This window comes from Poecilia reticulata, chromosome 11 (genome assembly GCF_904066995.2).
Source record: "Poecilia reticulata chromosome 11, P_reticulata-male-v2, whole genome shotgun sequence".
Lineage (NCBI taxonomy): Eukaryota > Metazoa > Chordata > Actinopteri > Cyprinodontiformes > Poeciliidae > Poecilia > Poecilia reticulata.
Genome location: NC_088840.1, coordinates 49013 through 69441, shown reverse-complemented (window position 1 = coordinate 69441; position 20429 = coordinate 49013). Strand labels below are relative to the sequence as shown.

The 20429-nt window shown below is 41.4% G+C and overlaps 1 protein-coding gene across 3 annotated transcripts; it reads left to right on the top strand.

Annotated features, from left to right (window-relative positions):
- Positions 1 to 3957: 3957 nt before the first annotated feature.
- gtf2h4 (general transcription factor IIH, polypeptide 4) lies at positions 3958 to 14289 on the top strand. 3 transcript variants are annotated; one of them, XM_081612438.1, is made up of 15 exons: positions 3958 to 4209; positions 4272 to 4390; positions 4474 to 4578; positions 5467 to 5598; positions 7156 to 7338; positions 8322 to 8430; positions 8813 to 8881; positions 9110 to 9193; positions 9482 to 9647; positions 10170 to 10300; positions 11759 to 11806; positions 11900 to 11978; positions 12711 to 12819; positions 12994 to 13055; positions 14060 to 14289. In XM_081612438.1, exons 2-14 carry the CDS (start codon positions 4275 to 4277, stop codon positions 13031 to 13033), a joined length of 1371 nt encoding a protein of 456 aa, XP_081468564.1. In that variant the 5' UTR covers positions 3958 to 4209; positions 4272 to 4274; the 3' UTR covers positions 13034 to 13055; positions 14060 to 14289. The 3 variants fall into 3 exon arrangements, with proteins under 3 accessions (XP_081468564.1, XP_008419756.1, XP_008419755.1); XM_008421534.3 differs by lacking the exon at positions 12711 to 12819 and having other exon boundaries at positions 3962 to 4172; XM_008421533.3 differs by lacking the exon at positions 12711 to 12819 and having other exon boundaries at positions 3962 to 4209.
- The last annotated feature ends 6140 nt before the right edge of the window (positions 14290 to 20429 follow it).

Below are 20429 nucleotides of genomic sequence, written 5' to 3'. Positions count from 1 at the left end.
TTGGACTGCGTTTTCCCTCGCCCGGACGCGGGTCACCGGGGCCCCACTCTGGAGCCAGGCCTGGAGGTGGGGCACGATGGCGAGCGCCTGGTGGCCGGGCTTTTACCCACGGAGCCCGGCCGGGCTCAGCCCGAAGAGGAGACGTGGGGCCCCCTTCCGATGGGCTCACCACCTGTCCGAGGGGCCAAAGGGGTCGGGTGCATTGTGCTATGGGCGGCAGCCAAGGGAGGGGACCCTGGCGGTCTGATCCTCGGCTGCAGAAGCTGGCTCTTGGGACGTGGAACGTCACCTCTCTGGTGGGGAAGGAGCCGGAGCTAGTGTGCGAGGCTGAGAGGTTCCGGCTAGAAATAGTCGGCCTCACCTCGACGCATGGCTCTGGTTCTGGAACCAGTCTCCTTGAGAGGGGCTGGACGTACTTCCACTCTGGAGTTTCCCACGGTGAGAGGCGCCGGGCTGGAGTGGGCATACTTGTTGCCCCCCATTTGGGCGCCTGTACGTTGGGGTTCACCCCGGTGAACGAGAGGGTAGCCTCCCTCCGCCTACGGGTGGGGGGACGGGTTCTGACTGTTGTTTGTGCTTACGGGCCGAACGGCAGTTCAGATTACCCACCCTTCTTGGAGTCCTTAGAGGGGGTACTGGAGAGTGCCCCTCCTGGGGACTCCCTTGTTCTACTGGGAGACTTCAACGCTCACGTGGGCAATGACAGTGAGACCTGGAGAGGCGTGGTTGGGAGGAACGGCCCCCCCGATCTGAACCCAAGCGGTGTTCTGTTGTTGGACTTCTGTGCTCGTCACGGATTGTCCATCACGAACACCATGTTCAGGCATAAGGGCGTCCATATGTGCACTTGGCACCAGGACGCCCAAGGCCGCAGTTCGATGATTAACTTTGTCATCGTCTCATCGGATTTGCGGCCGTATGTCTTGGACACTCGGGTGAAGAGAGGTGCGGAGCTGTCCACTGACCACTACCTGGTGGTGAGTTGGCTCCGGTGGTGGGGGAGGAAGCCGGTCAGACCTGGCAGGCCCAAACGTGTAGTGAGGGTCTGCTGGAAACATCTGGCGGAGTCCCCTGTGAGACGGAGCTTCAACTCTCATCTCCGGCAGAACTTCGAACACGTTCCGGGGGAGGTGGGGGACATTGAGTCTGAGTAGACCATGTTCCGTACCTCCATTGCCGAGGCGGCCTATCAGAGCTGCGGCCGCAAGGTTGTTGGTGCCTGTCGAGGCGGCAACCCTCGAACCCGTTGATGGACACCTTCGGTGAGGGATGCTGTCAAGCTGAAGAAGGAGTCCTACCGGGCCTTTTTGGCCTGTGGGACTCCAGAAGCAGCAACCCGAGCCGCATGCGAAACGGCATGCGGCTCGGGTTGTCGCTGAGGTAAAAACTCGGGCGTGGGAGGAGTTTGGAGAGGCCATGGAGACAGACTTCCGTACGGCTTCGAGGCGATTCTGGTCCACCATCCGGCGTCTCAGGAGGGGGAAGCAGTGCAGCACCAACACTGTTTATAGTGGGGATGGTGCGCTGCCTACCTCAACTCGGGACGATGTGGGCCGGTGGGCGGAATACTTCGAAGACCTCCTCAATCCCACCAACATGCCTTCTGTTGAGGAAGCTGAGCCTGGGGACTCTGGGCTGGGCTCTCCAATCTCTGGGGACGAGGTCGCCGAGGTGGTCAAAAAGCTCCTCGGCGGCAGGGCCCCGGGGGTGGATGAGATCCGCCCGGAGTTCCTTAAGGCTCTGGATGTTGCGGGGTTGTGTTGGCTAACGCGACTCTGCAATATCGCATGGACATCGGGGGCAGTTCCCCTGGACTGGCAGACTGGGGTGGTGGTCCCCCTGTTTAAAAAGGGGGACCGGAGGGTGTGCTCCAATTACAGGGGGATCGCACTCTTAAGCCTCCCTGGTAAGGTCTATTCAGGGGTCCTGGAGAGGAGGGTCCGTCGGATAGTCGAACCTCGGATTCAGGAAGAGCAGTGTGGTTTTCGTCCTGGTCGTGGAACACTGGACCAGCTCTACACCCTCAGCGGGGTCCTGGAGGGTGCATGGGAGTTCGCCCAACCAGTCTACATGTGTTTTGTGGACTTGGAGAAGGCGTTCGACCGTGTCCCTCGGGGAGCCCTGTGGGGGGTACTCCGGGAGTATGGGGTACCGGGCCCTTTGATACGGGCTGTCAGGTCCCTGTATGACCGGTGTCAGAGTCTGGTCCGCATTGCCGGCAGTAAGTCGGGCTCGTTTCCGGTGAGAGTTGGACTCCGCCAAGGCTGCCCTTTGTCACCGATTCTGTTCATTACTTTTATGGACAGAATTTCTAGGCGCAGCCGAGGTGTTGAGGGGATCCGTTTTGGTGGCCTTAGGATCGCATCTCTGCTTTTTGCGGATGATGTGGTCCTGTTGGCTTCATCGGAACGTGATCTGCAGCTCTCACTGGAGCGGTTCGCAGCCGAGTGTGAAGCGGCCGGGATGAGGCTCAGTGCCTCCAAATCCGAGGCCATGGTCTTGAGCCGGAAAAGGGTAGAGTGCCTTCTCCGGGTCAGGGGGGTCATCCTGCCTCAAGTGGAGGAGTTTAAGTATCTGGGGATCTTGTTCACGAATGAGGGAAGAAGGGAACAGGAGATCGACAGGCGGATTGGGGCAGCGTCTACTGTGAAGCGGGCGCTGTACCGGTCCGTCGTGGTGAAGAGAGAGCTGAGCCAAAAAGCGAAGCTCTCGATTTACCGGTCAATCTACGTTCCCACCCTCATCTATGGTCATGAGCTTTGGGTCATGACCGAAAGAACGAGATCACGGGTACAAGCGGCCGAAATGGGTTTCCTCCGCAGGGTGGCTGGGCTCTCCCGTAGAGATAGGGTGAGAAGCTCGGTCATCCGGGAGGGACTCAGAGTAGAGCTGCTGCTCCTCCACGTCGAGAGGAGCCAGTTGAGGTGGCTCGGGCATCTGGTAAGGATGCCTCCTGGACGCCTCCCTGGTCAGGTGTTCCGGGCACGTCCCACTGGGAGGAGGCCTCGGGGAAGACCCAGGACACGCTGGAGGGATTACGTCTCTCGGCTGGCCTGGGAACGCCTTGGGATTCCCCCGGAGGAGCTGGAAGAAGTGGCTGGGGAGAGGGAAGTCTGGGCCTCCCTTCTGAAGCTGCTGCCCCCGCGACCCGACCCTGGATAAGCGGAAGAAAATGGATGGATGGATGGATGGATGGATGGATGGATGGATGGATGGATGGATGGATGGATGGATGGATGGATGGATCTGGCTTTCTGTGTTTTTATAAGTTTGTTTTCTCAGTATTCTTTATAAAATCTTCAAAATCACCTGCTTCTTTTACCTCTCTGCATTTGGGTCCACTGTAAAAAACACGCAACATGATAACTATATTGGGGGAGACATTTTTACTGAACTGTGGGTTTAATAAAAATATTTTTTTCTATAATGCTTGCTTTGCTTTGCTTTTAGCATTTCAATGGGTGGAAGAGGTCAGACCATTGAAATCAATCATTTGTTCAGATTCTAGTTCTTCATTAGTCAGTTTGCAAAATAATCAGACAGTAGACCATATATATTAATTGAAATACAACAAACACTTTACAGAATCAATATGATGGAGCTAGCAATACATTTTGTATGGGTTCCAGCACATCACGGGATTAAGGGAAATGAAATGGCAGACAGGATGGCTAAGGCGAGTAGCAATCAGGTAAGGATATATATTAATGTTAGTTTTAGTATAACAGAAATAAAGGGTATAATTAAACAAAAAACAAATGAGAGTTGACAAAAGTTATGGGAATAAGAAAAGAATGGAAGGTGGTTATTATTGATTTACTGCTAAAGGACTCGGGAAGCAGAGGATATAAGGCTATATTCTTTTGAAACAGAGTAAGTTGTAAAATAGGATACGTTTTTTTTTTTGGTCATGTGGTCCATACTCCTTGCCAGTTGGTGGCGGTAATGCTTACCTAACGTTTCTTGCCAACCGCCAATAAATATCAAGAAGAGTTTGCCGTCCTGCCTTACTCCTTCACGGTTCGTCGCCAAATAACCGTGAAGGTTTTTGTGTGTTTTTTAATATTTTTTTTGACAAGGTTGTGTTTCTCGTCAGTTCCGGACGTTTTGTCGACAGGGTCATGCTGTCGTAAATTTTCTACGGAAGATATATATGTTCTGATTATACTAAGGCAAGGAAGATAGAGAAGCTGTTAATAGATGTTATAGGTGAGTAGAGACGACCAGCAGCATGTAGTTGTGATTGTTGAAATATTTCGGTTCTGTGGCAGATCATGAAGCTGCGGGTCCAGCTGCAGTGTAAGAACCTCCATGAATACTTAAGAGAACTGAATCCTGAGATACTGGACAGACTGTATAACCACCCTGCAACATGTCTGGCTGTCTACAGGTATGTACCACCATGTCTTGGACTTGTATTCTGTAAACCCAGCCTCTGCCTGTAATATTAAATTCAAGATTTTCTGTTTCCAGGGAGCTTCCCTCACTTGCTAAGAACTATGTGATGCGCATGCTGTTCCTGGATCAGCCTCTCCCCCAGGCAGCTGTGGCACTTTGGGTGCAAAAAAATAGTCAGAGGTGAGCAAGTAGTAAAAGTGTTATCACACAAAGAGCATCTCTACTCTTTGCAAACTAATCTGACTCCATATTAGAATTTCTAAAAAGATTTACTGGCCTTTTTTACTATTTGGGGTTAAAGTAGACTATATTTTCACTGTTTTGGGTTGGTTAGGACCCAGCATATTTTTATATGCTCAGTGTCAGAAAAGTAAGGGAATTTGTTTTGAGAATACAGAACTAAACTTACACCAACGGTATTATACCTTTAAACAGTTTCAGAACGCTCAGAGGAACACTCATCCTCTGAGCGGTTATCAGTTTAAGTACTGATAACCGTACTTAAAATATTTGATCCAACATTGCTTGCTTGTGTGACATAATAAGAAAAATCTTAAAAATCAACCAAGAGATCAGGAAGAGTTTTGTGAACCTGCTTCATCCCACCTTGGGCACAAATTCTTGGAGATGCAATCTTCATCTGTTCAAACAACAAGTATAATATGGTAACATCCAGTTATCGTCATGGAGATTGGTTCTGTGTCCTGGAGATAAACATGCTCTGCAAATCAACCCCATTGATGCTTTTTCACAACACTGTACCTGTTGAAGATAATTTTTTCTACCTTTTCTCTTCTTCCAAGAATACATTTTTCCAATTAGCTTTTCGATTAACAATCAGTCCAAAGTGGTTGAAATGTATTAACATTGTTTTGTGTGTATTTTTATTCACATGTAGACAAATAGACAAGTTGTACGAAACATTGTGATTGTGGAAATGATGAGATGACTCTGGGAACCTGAAGCCTTTCTATCAGCCTCTCAACAGAACAAAGATTGTCTGATTGTGTTTCTCACTGGTTCTAGTTGAACTGATTGTATTTATTTGTTATCGGCGTGTTCCTGCAGGGATCATGATGACTGTGTCTCAGTGCTGACCGGTCTTCGCCTTTGGCATAGTCAGCACCTTCAAGGTGGGCTTCAAGGATACATTTTAAATCCAGTGTTCAAAGACAACCTGGGAACAGCACTGCTTGGAGGGTATGTCTGCATTCAAAAAGCATCATTATTTTTATGGCCTTGTTCATTCTTTGTACTCCAGACTGAGTGACGTGGCAGAGGCTAATATATTCTCACATTTTTACTGCATCTACCAGGCTAAAAACAAATTTGTTATGTTAGAAATTTACACCAAAAATGACCCTGATTTACCTTGAGCTGCACAGTGGAGATGGTCTTAAACATTTTGGATTCGTTACATTTTTGAATCATTATGTTTCAGTCATCTTAGTTTAATCTCCACTACAGGTCATATTCTCTGGTAACATGTTTTACCTTCTAAATGAGGAAGCTACTGTCATTCTGTGCAGTTTCCTGGTGTGTTTGGAGTGTTTTTTACAACATGTTGCCGAATGGCACTATGGACTTCATTTGTAAAAATTGGTTTAACTTTAGGCCTAGAAATATTTGCCTACTTTTTGCTACAAAAATAGGTAGCAGAATTTTAACAGAATTCAAATCGGGATGCAGCTTATTTAAAATAACTGACTCACAAGTCAATCTTTAAATACATGATGTATTTGACTGTGGAGAAAAACTCTTCGATTATCACAAAGTTACCATCTTTATGTCCTCCCCAAAGTAGCTGCAACAAAATAGTTTCTAAACATTTTAATGGCTTTTTAATAAGCTTTTTTTATAAGTCATAACCTTTTTATTTCAACATAGAAGATTGCATTACAAGTTAGATATGACAAGTTACATATGTTATTTTATCAGAAAACCCTTTAGAAGTTAATCTCAGATTTATCAAGCTGCCATTTGACGTTATGTTTTTGATTTCTTTTCTGGTCTTGGTGTAAAAAATATGTGAAAAGAGATGAAACTTTCTCCACTGAGGTGAGAGTTTTACTTTGGCTCTCCAAACATTAGATAAAATGCATTTGTACAATCACAATGTCAACAATTTATACTCAGAAAAAAGTTATTGCACAGGGGATGAATGGTTTCTAGCTGGCATGAGGAACCTTACAGCTACTCACTGAGCTCAGAAGTTCAAACTGGCAAATGAGAAGGCAACTGTCTGCTTTTATATTTTATTTTTTGTATTTATTTTTTAAGCTAGTTTTCATGTTATTTATTTATTTAATTTATTCATTGTTTATTAACTTCCACCGGGCTCGATCCCTCCGGAGGGGATGTTGGGACCGGCAAGATCGCCATGGATTATGGTCGGACTAAGATGACAGTCCAGAAACAAGCTTTGATATTTTAAATTTCCCACAGTTCCAGCTGGTGACACTGGCTCCATTTTAAAATCATAAGGGTGGATGCCTTTAACATGGTTAGTTCTTTATCTGGGCTGCATTAATATCTAGCTAGCTCTGACAGCACCATGTCTTTTTGTGTGAGAGAAATGGATTCATCTATCAGCTTGAGTTTCCTTTGTAATCCAACCAACGTCATATTATGTAAAAAAAAAATGTACATAACGTGACTTTCTTATTCTAACAGAACTTGACTGGCTAATGCTATGTGCTTTAAAATATGATCATTTCTCTGCTCTGTTAAATGACGGGATGGTGTTCTGCTCCACAGAGGGGCACAGTGGGCGGATGAGGGGAGCAGCCTGGGCCCTGATCGCCATGCACGTGACATTGAGAGCCTGGACCGCTATGCTATGGAACGCTGGGAAGTGATCCTGCAGTTCATGGTGGGTTCACCTAGTGCTGTTAGTCAAGATCTGGCTCAGCTCTTGATTCAAGCCGGCCTCATGAGAAGGTACAGACAAATCCAGCTCACTTAATGCTTTTTCAAGTATGTACATATAAAGAAAAATACACAAGTTAATTGTAAATCAGGTAACCAATTTATTTTCCCAATTACTGTGGAATGTCTGCAGATTTTTTGTTATTGCCATATTGCCTGTTCAGGTTTCACTGGAAGATGACATCAATATGATATAATTGCATTTACTATATTTGTTTTGCAACTTTCATAAGCAGTGATAAGAAAACAAGCAAAAGTAACAGAAGGACCTTCTGTTACCACAAACAGGCCAGAATACTCAAAGCATTGAAAGCCTTCAACATATAAAGAAACTAGTAGAAGAGACTCCTAATTTGAGCTTATTGTAAAAATCACAGCAAGGACCACTTACAGGGAATGCTGAAGATCAGTGACCATTAAGTTTCACAGATGTTATCTCCACTGCGCCATCGGACATTTAACTGGATTGAAAATCTGTGCATAAGCCAGGAACAAAAAATTACTTTCTCATAATGCAAACCATCAATAATTAAAACAGCAGTGTTTAAAACAGATTTTCTGGCGTAATCTTCATAACAGAAAATATCAACATCCATCAGTCAAATCTTCAAAAAACATCTCTAACATTAATGTGTTTGGTGTATTTTAACAGCATCAGCGGCTGAATGAATTCCATGGAAGAATAGAAGTGTGTGGTTGTTTGAATTGTAGTTTTCAAGATCAAATTATTGCATTTATTTAACAAAAAAGGTTGATTGCTACAGTGGGAAAGGTTAAAGTAAAGCTGTAGTTTTCCACCCATATGCTGATTTGTTCTAAGCTCTCAACATTTAGTTTAGTGCCTCAAGTTGATACTCTGTTCAATAAATTGCTGTCTGAGCGGACGCTAACGCAAGATTGTCAACTGGAAAGACCTTTCATGCAGAATGGTCATGCTAAAGGTCAAAACAAAGAACTGTTTCTCATGTTGCTCTCTCATTTTCTTTCTATATAAGTGAGGCAGGGGAAGCACCGTACATCACTTCTGCTGGTTTTCAGTTCCTCCTTCTGGACACAGCCTCTCAGCTTTGGTACTTCACTTTGCAGTACCTCAAAACTGCTCAGGTAACGGTAGACTTGGAACTGGTAGCAGAAGTGTTGCATGTTTAGTATTCAGTTTGTAGTTATAGTCATGTTGTTGGACTCTATTCTGAGGGATTTCTAACCATGACTTTACACATTGCAAAGTAAAGTTCCAAATGTAATTTTTATGGTATTCTATTACTGCCTTGTTTACTCTCATCCAAGTTCAAATCCAATAGGGTGGAAAATGCAACGTGCTCTGTCCTGTAAGAAAAATCAGAAGAAAGGTGTTTTTTTGTTTTTTTTAGAATTGGCTAAGTCCTTCAACCTTTTTAGTTTTACTGCAAAGAACAATTTGGACAATTCTCTTTTTCTCTTGCATATGAACATACATTTTTGATGTTTTTTTGTTTTTGTCTTGCAGTCTAGAGGGATGGACCTTGTGGAGATTTTATCCTTCTTGTTCCAGCTCAGTTTTTCTACTTTGGGGAGAGTGAGTGCAAACTTTTTTGCTTGGATTCTCATGTTTAGTGTCTTGTTATTAAAGCATCTGTCTGTTGGCCTGCAGCACCACAGGCTCTACTTAAGCCCTAGTAGTAGCAGACTTTAGAGGCATTAGTCAAACTCACCGTCCTGCTGGAACTGACACTCTGATCGGCCTGGTATTTCTAGACTGATTTTTGTTTTTCTTGTTATACACCATGTACTGCTGGTGCTTCAGGATTACTCAGTGGAGGGGATGAGTGAGTCGTTGCTAACTTTCCTGCAGCACCTTCGGGAGTTTGGACTGGTGTTTCAGAGGAAGGTGAGACCTCTTTATTCACAAGCTCCTTATTTTCTTTTTCCAGTTTAACGCATTGATGCAAAAAGGAGAATGAAAATGTCAGATGAAGTGTCATCATTTTAATTAACTGCATAATTATCATATTTACAAATCATGACTGTATTGATCATTTTCTACATTCCCAAGGAGGAGTTGGTAGCGTTTGCCTAAATAGTTTTCAGGTGACGTGAAAGAAAATAAATGTGTAATCTGTCTGTAGTAATGTAAAAAATATTTTTAGAATCTAATTCCTCCACCATGTATATTCAGAGGAAGTCCCGGCGGTACTATCCCACCAGACTGGCAATTACTTTGGCTGCTGGAGTAACTACCAGCTCCGCCTCTCCATCCTCCACCAACATTGCTTCCATTCCTGGAACTAAAGATGCAGGCTTCATTGTTGTGGAAACCAATTATCGTCTCTACGCCTACACAGGTAAGACTGAACAAAATTAGTAAAAGATGGTTGGTTAAAAAAGACCACCTCATTCCAGAATGCTTTTTTTCTTCTTTTGTTTTATAGTGTACTGGCATATGTAGCAATCAATTCAGTTTGTTTATATAGCACCAATTCATAATGTCGTCTCCTGCCACTTTACAAAAAAAATCATTTCAATTCAATATTACATATATTCAAACTGATCATCACACAGTCACACAATCGGATGTGAATAAAGGTGTGGACTTTCTGTTGAGTTCATAGCACCATGTTCCTGTCCATGTTGCAGGCAAAATCAAATTCATTCACCCAACACTTTTGTCATAGCTGTTCTTTTTAGCCCAATACATTTTTATTAAAGAAAACTTTTTTTTACTTCTCAATTTAACATATTGAAGATGCCACAACACTGATATAGAAGCAATAGACCTTTAGTGAAGCAGCTGCAGTTTTTTCAGGGGATAAAACTTCATTCATTCATCCCTCTGGAATCTATTCTCACTTGCTTTTGTTTTTCAGATTCAGAACTTCAGATTGCTCTGGTGGCTCTTTTCAGTGAGCTGTTGTATCGCTTTTCCAATGTGGTGGTCGCTCAGCTTACAAGAGAATCCGTTCAGCAGGCCATTGCTAATGGAATTACCGCTCAGCAGGTGTGTGGCCTGTCAGGCAGACCTGTGCAGTAATGACACAGGGAAGGGAAAGTAAACAGAAGAGATGCAGAACCAAACCAAAAGTCCTTCAGTGCTCCATATTCTCACCTTTTTTACTTATTACTTGCCAGTTGTTCTCCAGAGATTAAGGTCATTTTATTTATATCGCACATTTTCAGCAACAAGGCAGTTCATAGTACTTGTTCTATTGGCATAATCTGGTAATTCACCCACTAATAGGCTGAATTCTATTCCGTTTTTAATGTACTAATAAACTAAATAAATAGAAAATAAAATTTAGTGTTGCATATGAATTATGTACTTAATAATGGTTTTAAAACATCAAAAAATTATGCATTTAGAAATTTCCTACATATTATCAGGCTATCACTTATGTTTCTATAAGAAAATAGACCCACACACAGATTGTCACAAAACACTGATGACTTTAATTAGTAGATAATTTAAGATGATCATAATCCAAAAGAAATGGAGGCTGTACTAAACAAAAGATACCTATGATGTATAGGTTTCTTAACCATCCTGCCCAACGTGTGGCTCTGTGTCTGCACTGATAAAGTTTATATACGTGTTCCTCAGTTAGTCATTAGTCTAACTGAGGACTAACTAGCCTGTGAACAATAGTCCACAGTCTGAACTATTGTTCAGCCTGTGGAGGAGCTTTCACACTCACCTTATAGTCACACAGCAACATGGTTTTAGTTTTTTATTCTGGTTATTTTTATTCTTGCAGTGACATGATGCATCAAACTGTGAGGTTTCTGATCTCTGCTTGCCGTGCAGAGATCAGAAAAACTCGTCCCATAGAGCTCGGGCAACCAAAACAGTCTCTTTGGTGCTTATTAAAAATTCAATGGACACAAAATGGAAGAGCTACTAAAACCACATAAAGTAAATCTAAATCAAATTATTTAGCAGCACTGATATCCTCAATAAACAAATGTTAAATTTCTATATCTGTGTTAAAATGTTATGAGACCCCTGGGGGCCTTAAGCAACTGCTGACTCGAGTTGGATTTAACAGAAGAGCAAATAATCAATATTTTTTAAATTGTACTTTTTTGATTTGCTGTTGAGACTATAGTTGTGGGTTTAAATAGTATTTTATTGGAACTTGACATCTTTTAGTACAAAGGACGGTTTGCCGCGTCGGCGCCCCAACCAACAGGCTCAAGTTTTCTGGGGGAAAGGCTGCTTAGAAAATTGTGATTTCTTACATTTCTATTTTTAATAAATGTGCAAAAATATCTGAATATTTTTCCACATTAGAGGGGCATTTTTCTATTTTTCAAAATTGCATTTGTACATATTATGAAATATGTGGTGTACAGATGAAATATTTTTAGTTTAAATAATATATATATAATATACCAGGAACAAACATGCAACTGCACATGACATCTTTTGTACTGTTATTTGAACATTGTGTTTTATTAGATCATCCACTTTCTAAGGACCAGAGCTCACCCTGTCCTGCTGACACAGGTATTGTTGGCTCACTTTTAAAGAAAGAAATGATGTCCTGCTGACATCTTACGGCACCACACAGGCCCTTTAATTTGCTTGCATGTGCTTCAGACCCCAGTGCTGCCTCCAACTATAACAGACCAGATCAGACTGTGGGAGCTCGAGAGAGATCGGCTGCAATTCACGGAGGGTGAGTCCTGACTGAGCCCAGGGAACTGTTAGACAAAATCAAACTATTCATTACTGTCCCACAGTGGGGAAAATTCAGTGGAACAACAGCAAAGTGACAGATAATCAAAGCATGTAGAGTCACACAAAGATCAAATGTTTTTTTTTTTTAATTATTAACATACTGACAAAATTGTCATTGTGATTCTGCCCTGGTGAGATCTAGGGCTGAGCCACATCATGTATAATACCGGTATAAAAAACCTGCTCAGGAAAATCAACTTTTTTGTGAAATGCTTATTTAAATGCTAATTTATGGCGTAAATACGTCACCCCATCACACAGCAATATTCTAGTTGTAAAGATGAAGGCAAACGGGGCTAAGCCACCATAAAAACAAAATAGAAACTTTTCAGCTGGATTACAGTCTGAACTGAACTAATTCTATTTCAGATAGAATTAGCTAGTTATCATAGTAATATAGCAGACGCAGTAGTGTTATGGCCGCTGCTGCTGCAGCTCCCGTACTGTAGTCACCTGGTAGCTCGGAGCTCCAGGTACACCTCGCTGCATCAAATAGTAAGGGTCAGGGCCAGACCACATGGCAGACCAATACCATATTTGGAAATGGGTCCGTTGCACTCTGGTCTTGTGTAAAATGCTGTTCGGAACTTTTTAAATTTCGTTGTTCTTGTGACAAGAACAACGAAATTTAAAGATTTATCTCTATCTCTCTCTCTTGGGGACCTTGGAGGAGGCCAACTACAGGTTGTGTACCAGGCAATTGTTGAGCGTTTTTTAACTTTTCAACTCCCCACTTGTTATGGTCACATGAGCTGCAGAATAAAAGACAAACTTTCAAGGCAGGTAAAATAAATCTTTGTAATTATGTTTTGTTCATTTCTTTTTAACGGGGAAACGTACAAACTCAGCATCAGATCAACTATTTCTCTAACTGTCAGAGAATAAGGGATGGTATTGAGCTCATAACCTGGACACAATTAGCTAAAAAAAGGTTTTTTCTCTCTCTCTTTCAGGAGTGCTCTACAATCAGTTCCTATCCCAAGCAGACTTTGAGGTGCTGCGAGACAGAGCTCAGGTTGGAACAGACTTTCTGATAAATGACGCCACCCTGTCTCAGCTTGAAAAATATTCAGCAGCTGACAAATATTCCTCTGGATATTTAGTCAACTGTCACATGTGGGGGAATTTTCCTGCCATAATTCGAGAGCACAGATTTTCAGTTTGAAAGCAGGATTACATGTCTTTCTTTTCAAAACTTTTAATACTTTGTTTACATTTTCATCTAAGAAACTGAAAATGTAAGCTTAAATTATATTTATCTTGATAAATGTTAAATTATATTTAGATAAATATAAATATAGATATATATATTTAGATCTATCTAAATATATATATTTAGGTAGATGTCATGACTATGCTGATCAGAAGGCTGTTAGCAATCAGTGCTGGCGGATGTTCAGTGTCCGATGGAGCAGAAAGCTGAGGTTGTTGTTTCTCTTTTCTCCAGTGGGTGGCGCAGATTGCTACAATTGATAGTGGCCACACTGGCACACCCGCTAGAAGGAAACAAACGCATCCAGTACAACACTTTCATTCTATTGGTTGAGAGGTTGCCAGTTGACGGTGCTTTTTTGTTCCATAAGCAAGCAGAGAGTTCTGCAAGATCATGAGAAGTGTTGAATACATTACAAGTTTTGAGAACAAAAGACATGTAATCATGCTTTCAGACTGAAAATATGTGCTCTCAAATTATGGCAGAAAATTTCCCCAATTGTCACACACCAACATACTGTTTCCAATGAGTTATTCCAATCTCAAAACTTAGCTGAAGCTACACAGAAATGGTTTGAGGACAGCAAGGTGGATATTCTGTAATGGCCCAGTCAAAGTCCAGACATGAATGCAATAGAATAAAATAGCTGTCAGTTTCATTATTTTGTAGAAATTAGTTTTCATTTTTACATTAAGGGTTTTTTGTAAATTTTTCATAAAATCATTTCATAATAAATTTGATTGAATGTAATTGATTTATAACATCCTGGTTGTCTGATGTTGTTTAATCAAGCTGTCATTGTGCAGGGTTTGGGCTGCCTGGTGTGGCAGGATGTGGCTCACAGGGTGATGGTGGTGACGTCCCATGGACACAGTGAGGTCAAGAGGTTCTGGAAACGACAGAGGTCTCACATATAGCCAGAAGAAGCTGCTCACGGTCCAGTGACCCTGCATATGTTTACTACTGTCAGTTTGGAAACGTGTATGTTCTCACATGTTTTTTTTAATTAAATAAATGAATCATATTTGTTGATTTATTTTATTGGATTTCTGTTGTAGGAATTTTGTACTATTATTAAATCGCGCCTCTAGTTGATAAAGGAACCCTTTGACAGTTTCAAAACTATATTGCAATCATGTTAAACATAATCTGGCATTTGTGATGCAAAAGCAAATGATTGTCTTTAAACAGTTTTACAATTGATCTTACTAAGATTTAGATTAATCTAATCTTAGTCTGATTAGATTAAGATATCAGATTTGTAATCCAACCAGATTAAAAATGTGAAATATTCATACTTTTATTTAAAAAATGAAGTTCACATTTATTACACACAGTAACGCTGTGGCTGGAGTGGCACGGACACATCACCTGGACAATACCTCATAGATTCTCTTTGGGGTTTGCTGGCCAACCAACCACAGGAACACCATGGTCACTGTGTGGGCCGGTATTAAAAAAATCAAATCCGCATCTCCATCCAGCTTGTCAGCAGAGGGAAGCATGAAGTGCTCTCTAATGTCTCAGGACTGCTGCATTTAGAAATCCTAGTGGACCAGAACCACTAGATAAAATGTCACCCAGTCATCAGGAACTGTGGAGACTTTTATACCATTGAGTAACATTCCAGTTCATTTCTACTTGGACTTGATGATGCTTTTTGAAAATGTTTTTCAATTTGTAGTTGTGTTTAGTGATTTGTTGATGTGGTTTGCACTTCAGGGCCACCTCAACATAGAGCTAATGGAGCAGTTATATTGTGTTGATGAGAATTTTGGTTCTTCTCAGCTTCTTTAACAGTCAAAGAACTCTTTTGGCTTTTAATATATCATCTGCAGCCCTATATTTTGATATAATTTGGCAAATATCAATGTTTTGCATGATAAATCCTTTTGCATTCATTGTTCCCTATATGAGAAGTCTTGTACGTTCTTAATTATATGTATTTGTTATGTTACATAAGCACACATTCTTACTTTTTTAATTACAATTTTAATTAACAAAGACAAATGAACTTTGTCTTTGTTAATTAAGTGCCGCAACCAAATCTACAGAACAGACTATCATCAGCCTAATGGCATAATTGCCTAAAGACTAAAGCAATTGGGCTGATGATATATCTTTAATCTTTAGTCAGATGTTTCTTCTCTTACAGGTGTCAATTATATTTATGGTTTTTGTAAAGTTAAAGGTAATTTTATTTATGTAACACATTTTCAGCAATAAGGCTGAAGTGCTTTTTGTGATGCACACTGCTGGGGGGTGGACTCCATAGACCAGGGGTGTCAAACTCCAGTCCTCAAGGGCCACTGCCCTGCTGCAGCACACCTGAATAGAATAATTAGGTCATTAGCAAGGCTCTGGAGAACTGATCTACACAAGGAAGAGGCAATTAATCCATTTCATTCCAGTGTTTTGTACCTGTGGCACATAAAAACTGCAGGACAATGGAGGACTGGAGTTTGACACCTTTGCCATAGACTCACCCGAGTTGTGCTCCATATATATATATATATTATATATAATTCATTTTCTCCATTTTCTTATACCCTTATGCCATTGGGGTCAGGAGGGGTGCTGGTGCCTATCTCCAGCTGTCAATGGGTGAGAGGCTGGGTCGCCAGTCCATCTCATATATATATATATATATGCAATGTGTGTTTGGAAAAACAAATTGAGGATTCAGCAGAGTAATCATCTAGGGTTTCATCTGTGTTTGGCGGTTTCCCTCTAACTGTGTCAAAGGCAGCCTTAACCCTCTATGCCAGCGGTGCCCAAAGTGGGTCCTCGAGGGCCGGCACATGCAGGAGCATGTTTTAGTTCTCTCCCTGGTTTAGCGCACCTGGTTCAAATGATGGCTCGTTAGAAGACCTGAGAGGAACATTGACAAGTTGAAAAGGTCACTACCACGAGGGAGAGAACTAAAACGTGCAGAATGAGAACCTCCAGGACCCACTTTGGGCACCCTTGCTCTATGCTATGACTTTTTTTTTGGGGGGGAATATTTTTCTGCATTCTTTGGGAGATTGGTGGCCCTTAATTACATATCAATCATAAAATCAGACCGTGACACCTCCTGGAGCCAGATTTGGGTTTGTTGCCTCAGGGCAACATGGTGCTACAAGGGGTCTAAAACACCAAGGTTTTCTGCAGTGATTATGAGAAATGAAATACAAATCAAATAAAAACTATATTCATAAAAAAACTTTTTTGACAAAAATAAATCAGACATAGTTCCAACTGAACAAATATAAAATTAACTTTCATTAATGAGTGGTACATTTAAGCAAATTATTAAAATGAGCATTCGTGTGTAGGTACGTGTGTATGTTTGGTGGAATTGGAATCACTAAGAATGTTGAAATCAGTCTTTTTCCCTATTATATGTTAAACATCGGGAAGGAATTGCTTGCTGATGTGAAAGAGTATTGATTATTGGCATATCTGGGACTCACCATCTGTTTAGCTGATTGTAGTTCAGATTTTTATTTTTTATTTTTGGTAGAATGTGAGCCAAGCAAAGGACAACATTTTCACCAGCTCTCATATCTGGTAGATCTGGTGGTGGGTGGTGCTCGCACATTGTGCCCAAGTTGTACGGAACACCTTCTACACTAGCCATATGAAGTACCCTGCAGACCCATATTTTTGGGTTTGGCAGATATTGCTTCAGTTTTTGCCTGTTTTGGAATAGGACCATTTGTTCATTGAATACAAGCTCATCACTCTTTAGGACTGAAATGAGCATTGAGGATAAACAAACAATGAAATAATGGTTCTTCAGTGGATCCTCATGTTTTCATCGGGAATAACCCCAACTTATGACCCATGCACTTTGTCCATGAAATAATCTTGGACAAAAGTCCATCTCCTGTTGCTGTTAGTTAATAATAAAGTAAAAAAATTGGCTGTGATAATTATTTTGTAATCAACGCACTAGAATAATATTGCCTGAACAAAAGGGCCCCAACTTTGCAATGTTGCCGAGGCAACAAACAAAACAACAGTTTTAGAATATAAATTGTAAAAAAAATTGTCTTGAAATGATCTACAATGATAATTTTACATACTCACAGACATGAAAATATTTTTAGTTACTCAAATTTAAACATGAAGAAAAGTGATGTATGACTTACAAGTAGGAGGCAAGGTGCAGCATGCAACTCCGCTTCATAAAGAGGACTTCTCCTCTTCTAAGTAAAAGGTTACATGAACCTCAATACCTCTTTTATTTGGACAAAAATATGTCTGGTGGTATTTTAAATAATCTCCCCCAAAAAAGAAAATAAAGGAGCAATGTGAGGTACAGATATGTAGTTTATTGCATGAGGGCAATGCCATGCCAGAGAAGGTATGCATTTTAAATGCATCTATAGTGCCTACAGAAAACTATTATGACCCATCCGCTCAAAAAACTAAGAGCAGCATATACTTTTGCTATGTATTGACACAATTGGAAATATTTGTTTTGGTTGTGTCAAAGGCAATCCTGGTACTTGTGGTCTGGTTTTAAAAATATGCAATTGACTGAAATACTTCAGCAACAAATGTGAAGGAGACATCGAAAACAACCTGGCAACCTTGAACTATTGCCAGACTGAAGTCAGAATTTAGCTCAAGGACTCTGTCAAGTAAATGAACTCGTTCATCTTGTAGCCTAAAGAACATCAATTCAGTTCTGTCCCTGACTGCTTGGAAAATGTCCATGATGTTGGTTAAGACAATGTTGGTAAAAGCAATGAGACCGGTTCTGACCATGTTAAAGGCAGCATCTGTTCTTTCTCTGACTCTGCTTAAGAACGTGACTACTCTGTTTTGAATGCTTGAATATCTTTCTTCAATGTAAATGAAAACGAGCCTTAAATAAGAAATGAATGATGTAGCGATCTCAGAACCGAGGTGACAGATTCTCTCAACTACAAAAAAAATATTCTTCTGTTGCAGCAGAGATGTTCCATTCAATCAACTACTTTTTGATTCTCATTTGAGCTTTGTTTAAAAAATGTGCAAATCTGGTCCTTGTTTGAAATGTGGCCACAATAATGTTTCTTGCTCGGTTTAAAAATTGTGACATTTCTTTGCAAGCTTTGCCAAAAATACCTTCAATGTATTAGAAAATATTCCATGGCTATTTCAAGTTCTGAGCAGGAGGTTCTGGTTTGGTTTGATCCCTGGACATTTGGTCATCATCATCATTTTGAGACTCATCCAGACAAACAGCAACACATAAAGTTAAAAGAAAGCTTGGATACCAGAATCTCTTGTTTCACATTTTCCTATTGTATAACTATGAGTGTCAGTTTGCTCATCCCTATAGTTTGTGGTCTTTGCTGTAGTTTGTTTGTCCTTCTGTTTTCCTGAATTTATATATATACAGGTCCTTCTAAAAAAATTAGCATATTGTGATAAAGTTAATTATTTTCCATAATGTAATGACAAAAATTAAACTGTCATATATTTTAGATTCATTGCACACCAACTGAAATATTTCATGTCTTTTATTGTTTTAATACTGATGATTTTGGCGTACAGCTCATGAAACCCGAAATTCCCTTCTCAAAAAATGAGCATATCATGAAAAGGTTCTCTGAACGAGCCGTTAACCTCATCATCTGAATCAACAAAGTTACTCTAAACACCTGCAAAAGATTCCTGAGGCTTTTAAAAACTCCCAGCCTGGTTCATTACTCAAAACCGCAATCATGGGTCAGACTGCTGACCTGACTGCTGTCCAGAAGGCCATCATTGACGCCCTCATGCAAGAGGGTAAGACACAGAAAGACATTTCTGAACGAATAGGCTGTTCCCAGAGTGCTGCATCAAGGCACCTCAGTGGGAAGGAAAAAGTGTGGCAGAAAACGCTGAACAACGAGGAGAGGTGACCGGACCCTGAGGAAGATGGTGGAGAAAAGCCGATTCCAGACCTTAGGGGAACCTGAGGAAGCAGTGGACTGAGTTTGGAGTAGAGACATCCAGAGCCACCGTGCACAGGCGTGTGCAGGAAATGGGCTACAAGTGCTGCATTCCCCAGGTCAAAGGTCAAGCCACTGTTGAACCATAAACAGCGGCAGAAGTGCCTGACCTGGGCTACAGAGAAGCAGCACTGGACTGTTGCTCTGTGGTCCAAAGTACTTTTTTCGGATGAAAGCAAATTTTGCATGTCATTCGGAAATCAAGGTACCAGAGTCTGGAGGAAGACTGGGGAGAAGGAAATGCCGAAAGGCCAGAAGTCCAGTGTCCAGTACCCACAGTCAGTGATGGTCTGGGGAGCCATGTCAGCTGCTGGTGTTGGTCCACTGGGTTTTATCAAGGGCAGGTCAATGCAGCAGCTATCAGGAGGTTTTGGAGCACTTCATGCTTCCATCTGCTGAAAAGCTTTATGGAGATGAAGATTTCATTTTTCAGCACTACCTGCTCACAGTGCCAAAACCACTGGTATTACTGACCATGGTGTTACTGTGCTCAGTTGGCCTGCCAACTCTCCTGACCTGAACCCCATAGAGAATCTGTGGGATATTGTGAAGAGAAAGTTGAGAGACCCAAAACTCTGGATGAGCTCAAGGCCATCGAAGCATCCTGGGCTCCATGACACCTCAGCAGAGCCACAGGCTGATTGCCTTCATGCCGCATTGAAGGCCAAGTATTGAGTGCATAACTGAACATAATTATTTGAAGTTTGACATTTTTGGTATTAAAACACTTTTCTCTTATTGGTCAGATGAAATATGCTAATTTTTTGAGACAGGGATTTTGGGTTTTCATGAGCTGTATGCCACAATCACCAGTATTAAAACAACAAAAGATCTGAAATATTTCAGTTGGTGTGCAATGAATCTAAAATATATGACAGTTTAATTTTTATCATTACATTATGGAAAATAATAAACTTTATCACAATATGCAAATCTTTTGAGAAGGACCTATATATGCACATTTATTAGCCAATTTATCGGCACCAATTTCCTTAATTTTGGGGGATTGGTGATCTGCCGATACTTACATGAAGCCAATCTTATTCACTGATCAAGGGTTTAAAATCATACTCTGTCCTCTTCTGCTCTACAGTGAGAGGTTTGACTGACAGACTGACCCACCAGGTCACGTCTGCATGTTTGCAGTTAACGTTCACCCCACTGTTACCAACTCAGCGACTTTCTTGCTACATTTAACAACATT

Excerpts from the sequence above, each read along its gene's own strand:
- gtf2h4 (XM_008421534.3), top strand. The coding sequence starts at position 4,275 with ATGAAGCTGCGGGTCCAGCTGCAGTGTAAGAACCTCCATGAATACTTA. Across the intron at positions 8,882-9,109 it reads GTTTTTCTACTTTGGGGAGA|GATTACTCAGTGGAGGGGAT; the intron begins GTGAGTGCAAAC and ends CTGGTGCTTCAG. Across the intron at positions 11,807-11,899 it reads ACCCTGTCCTGCTGACACAG|ACCCCAGTGCTGCCTCCAAC; the intron begins GTATTGTTGGCT and ends CATGTGCTTCAG.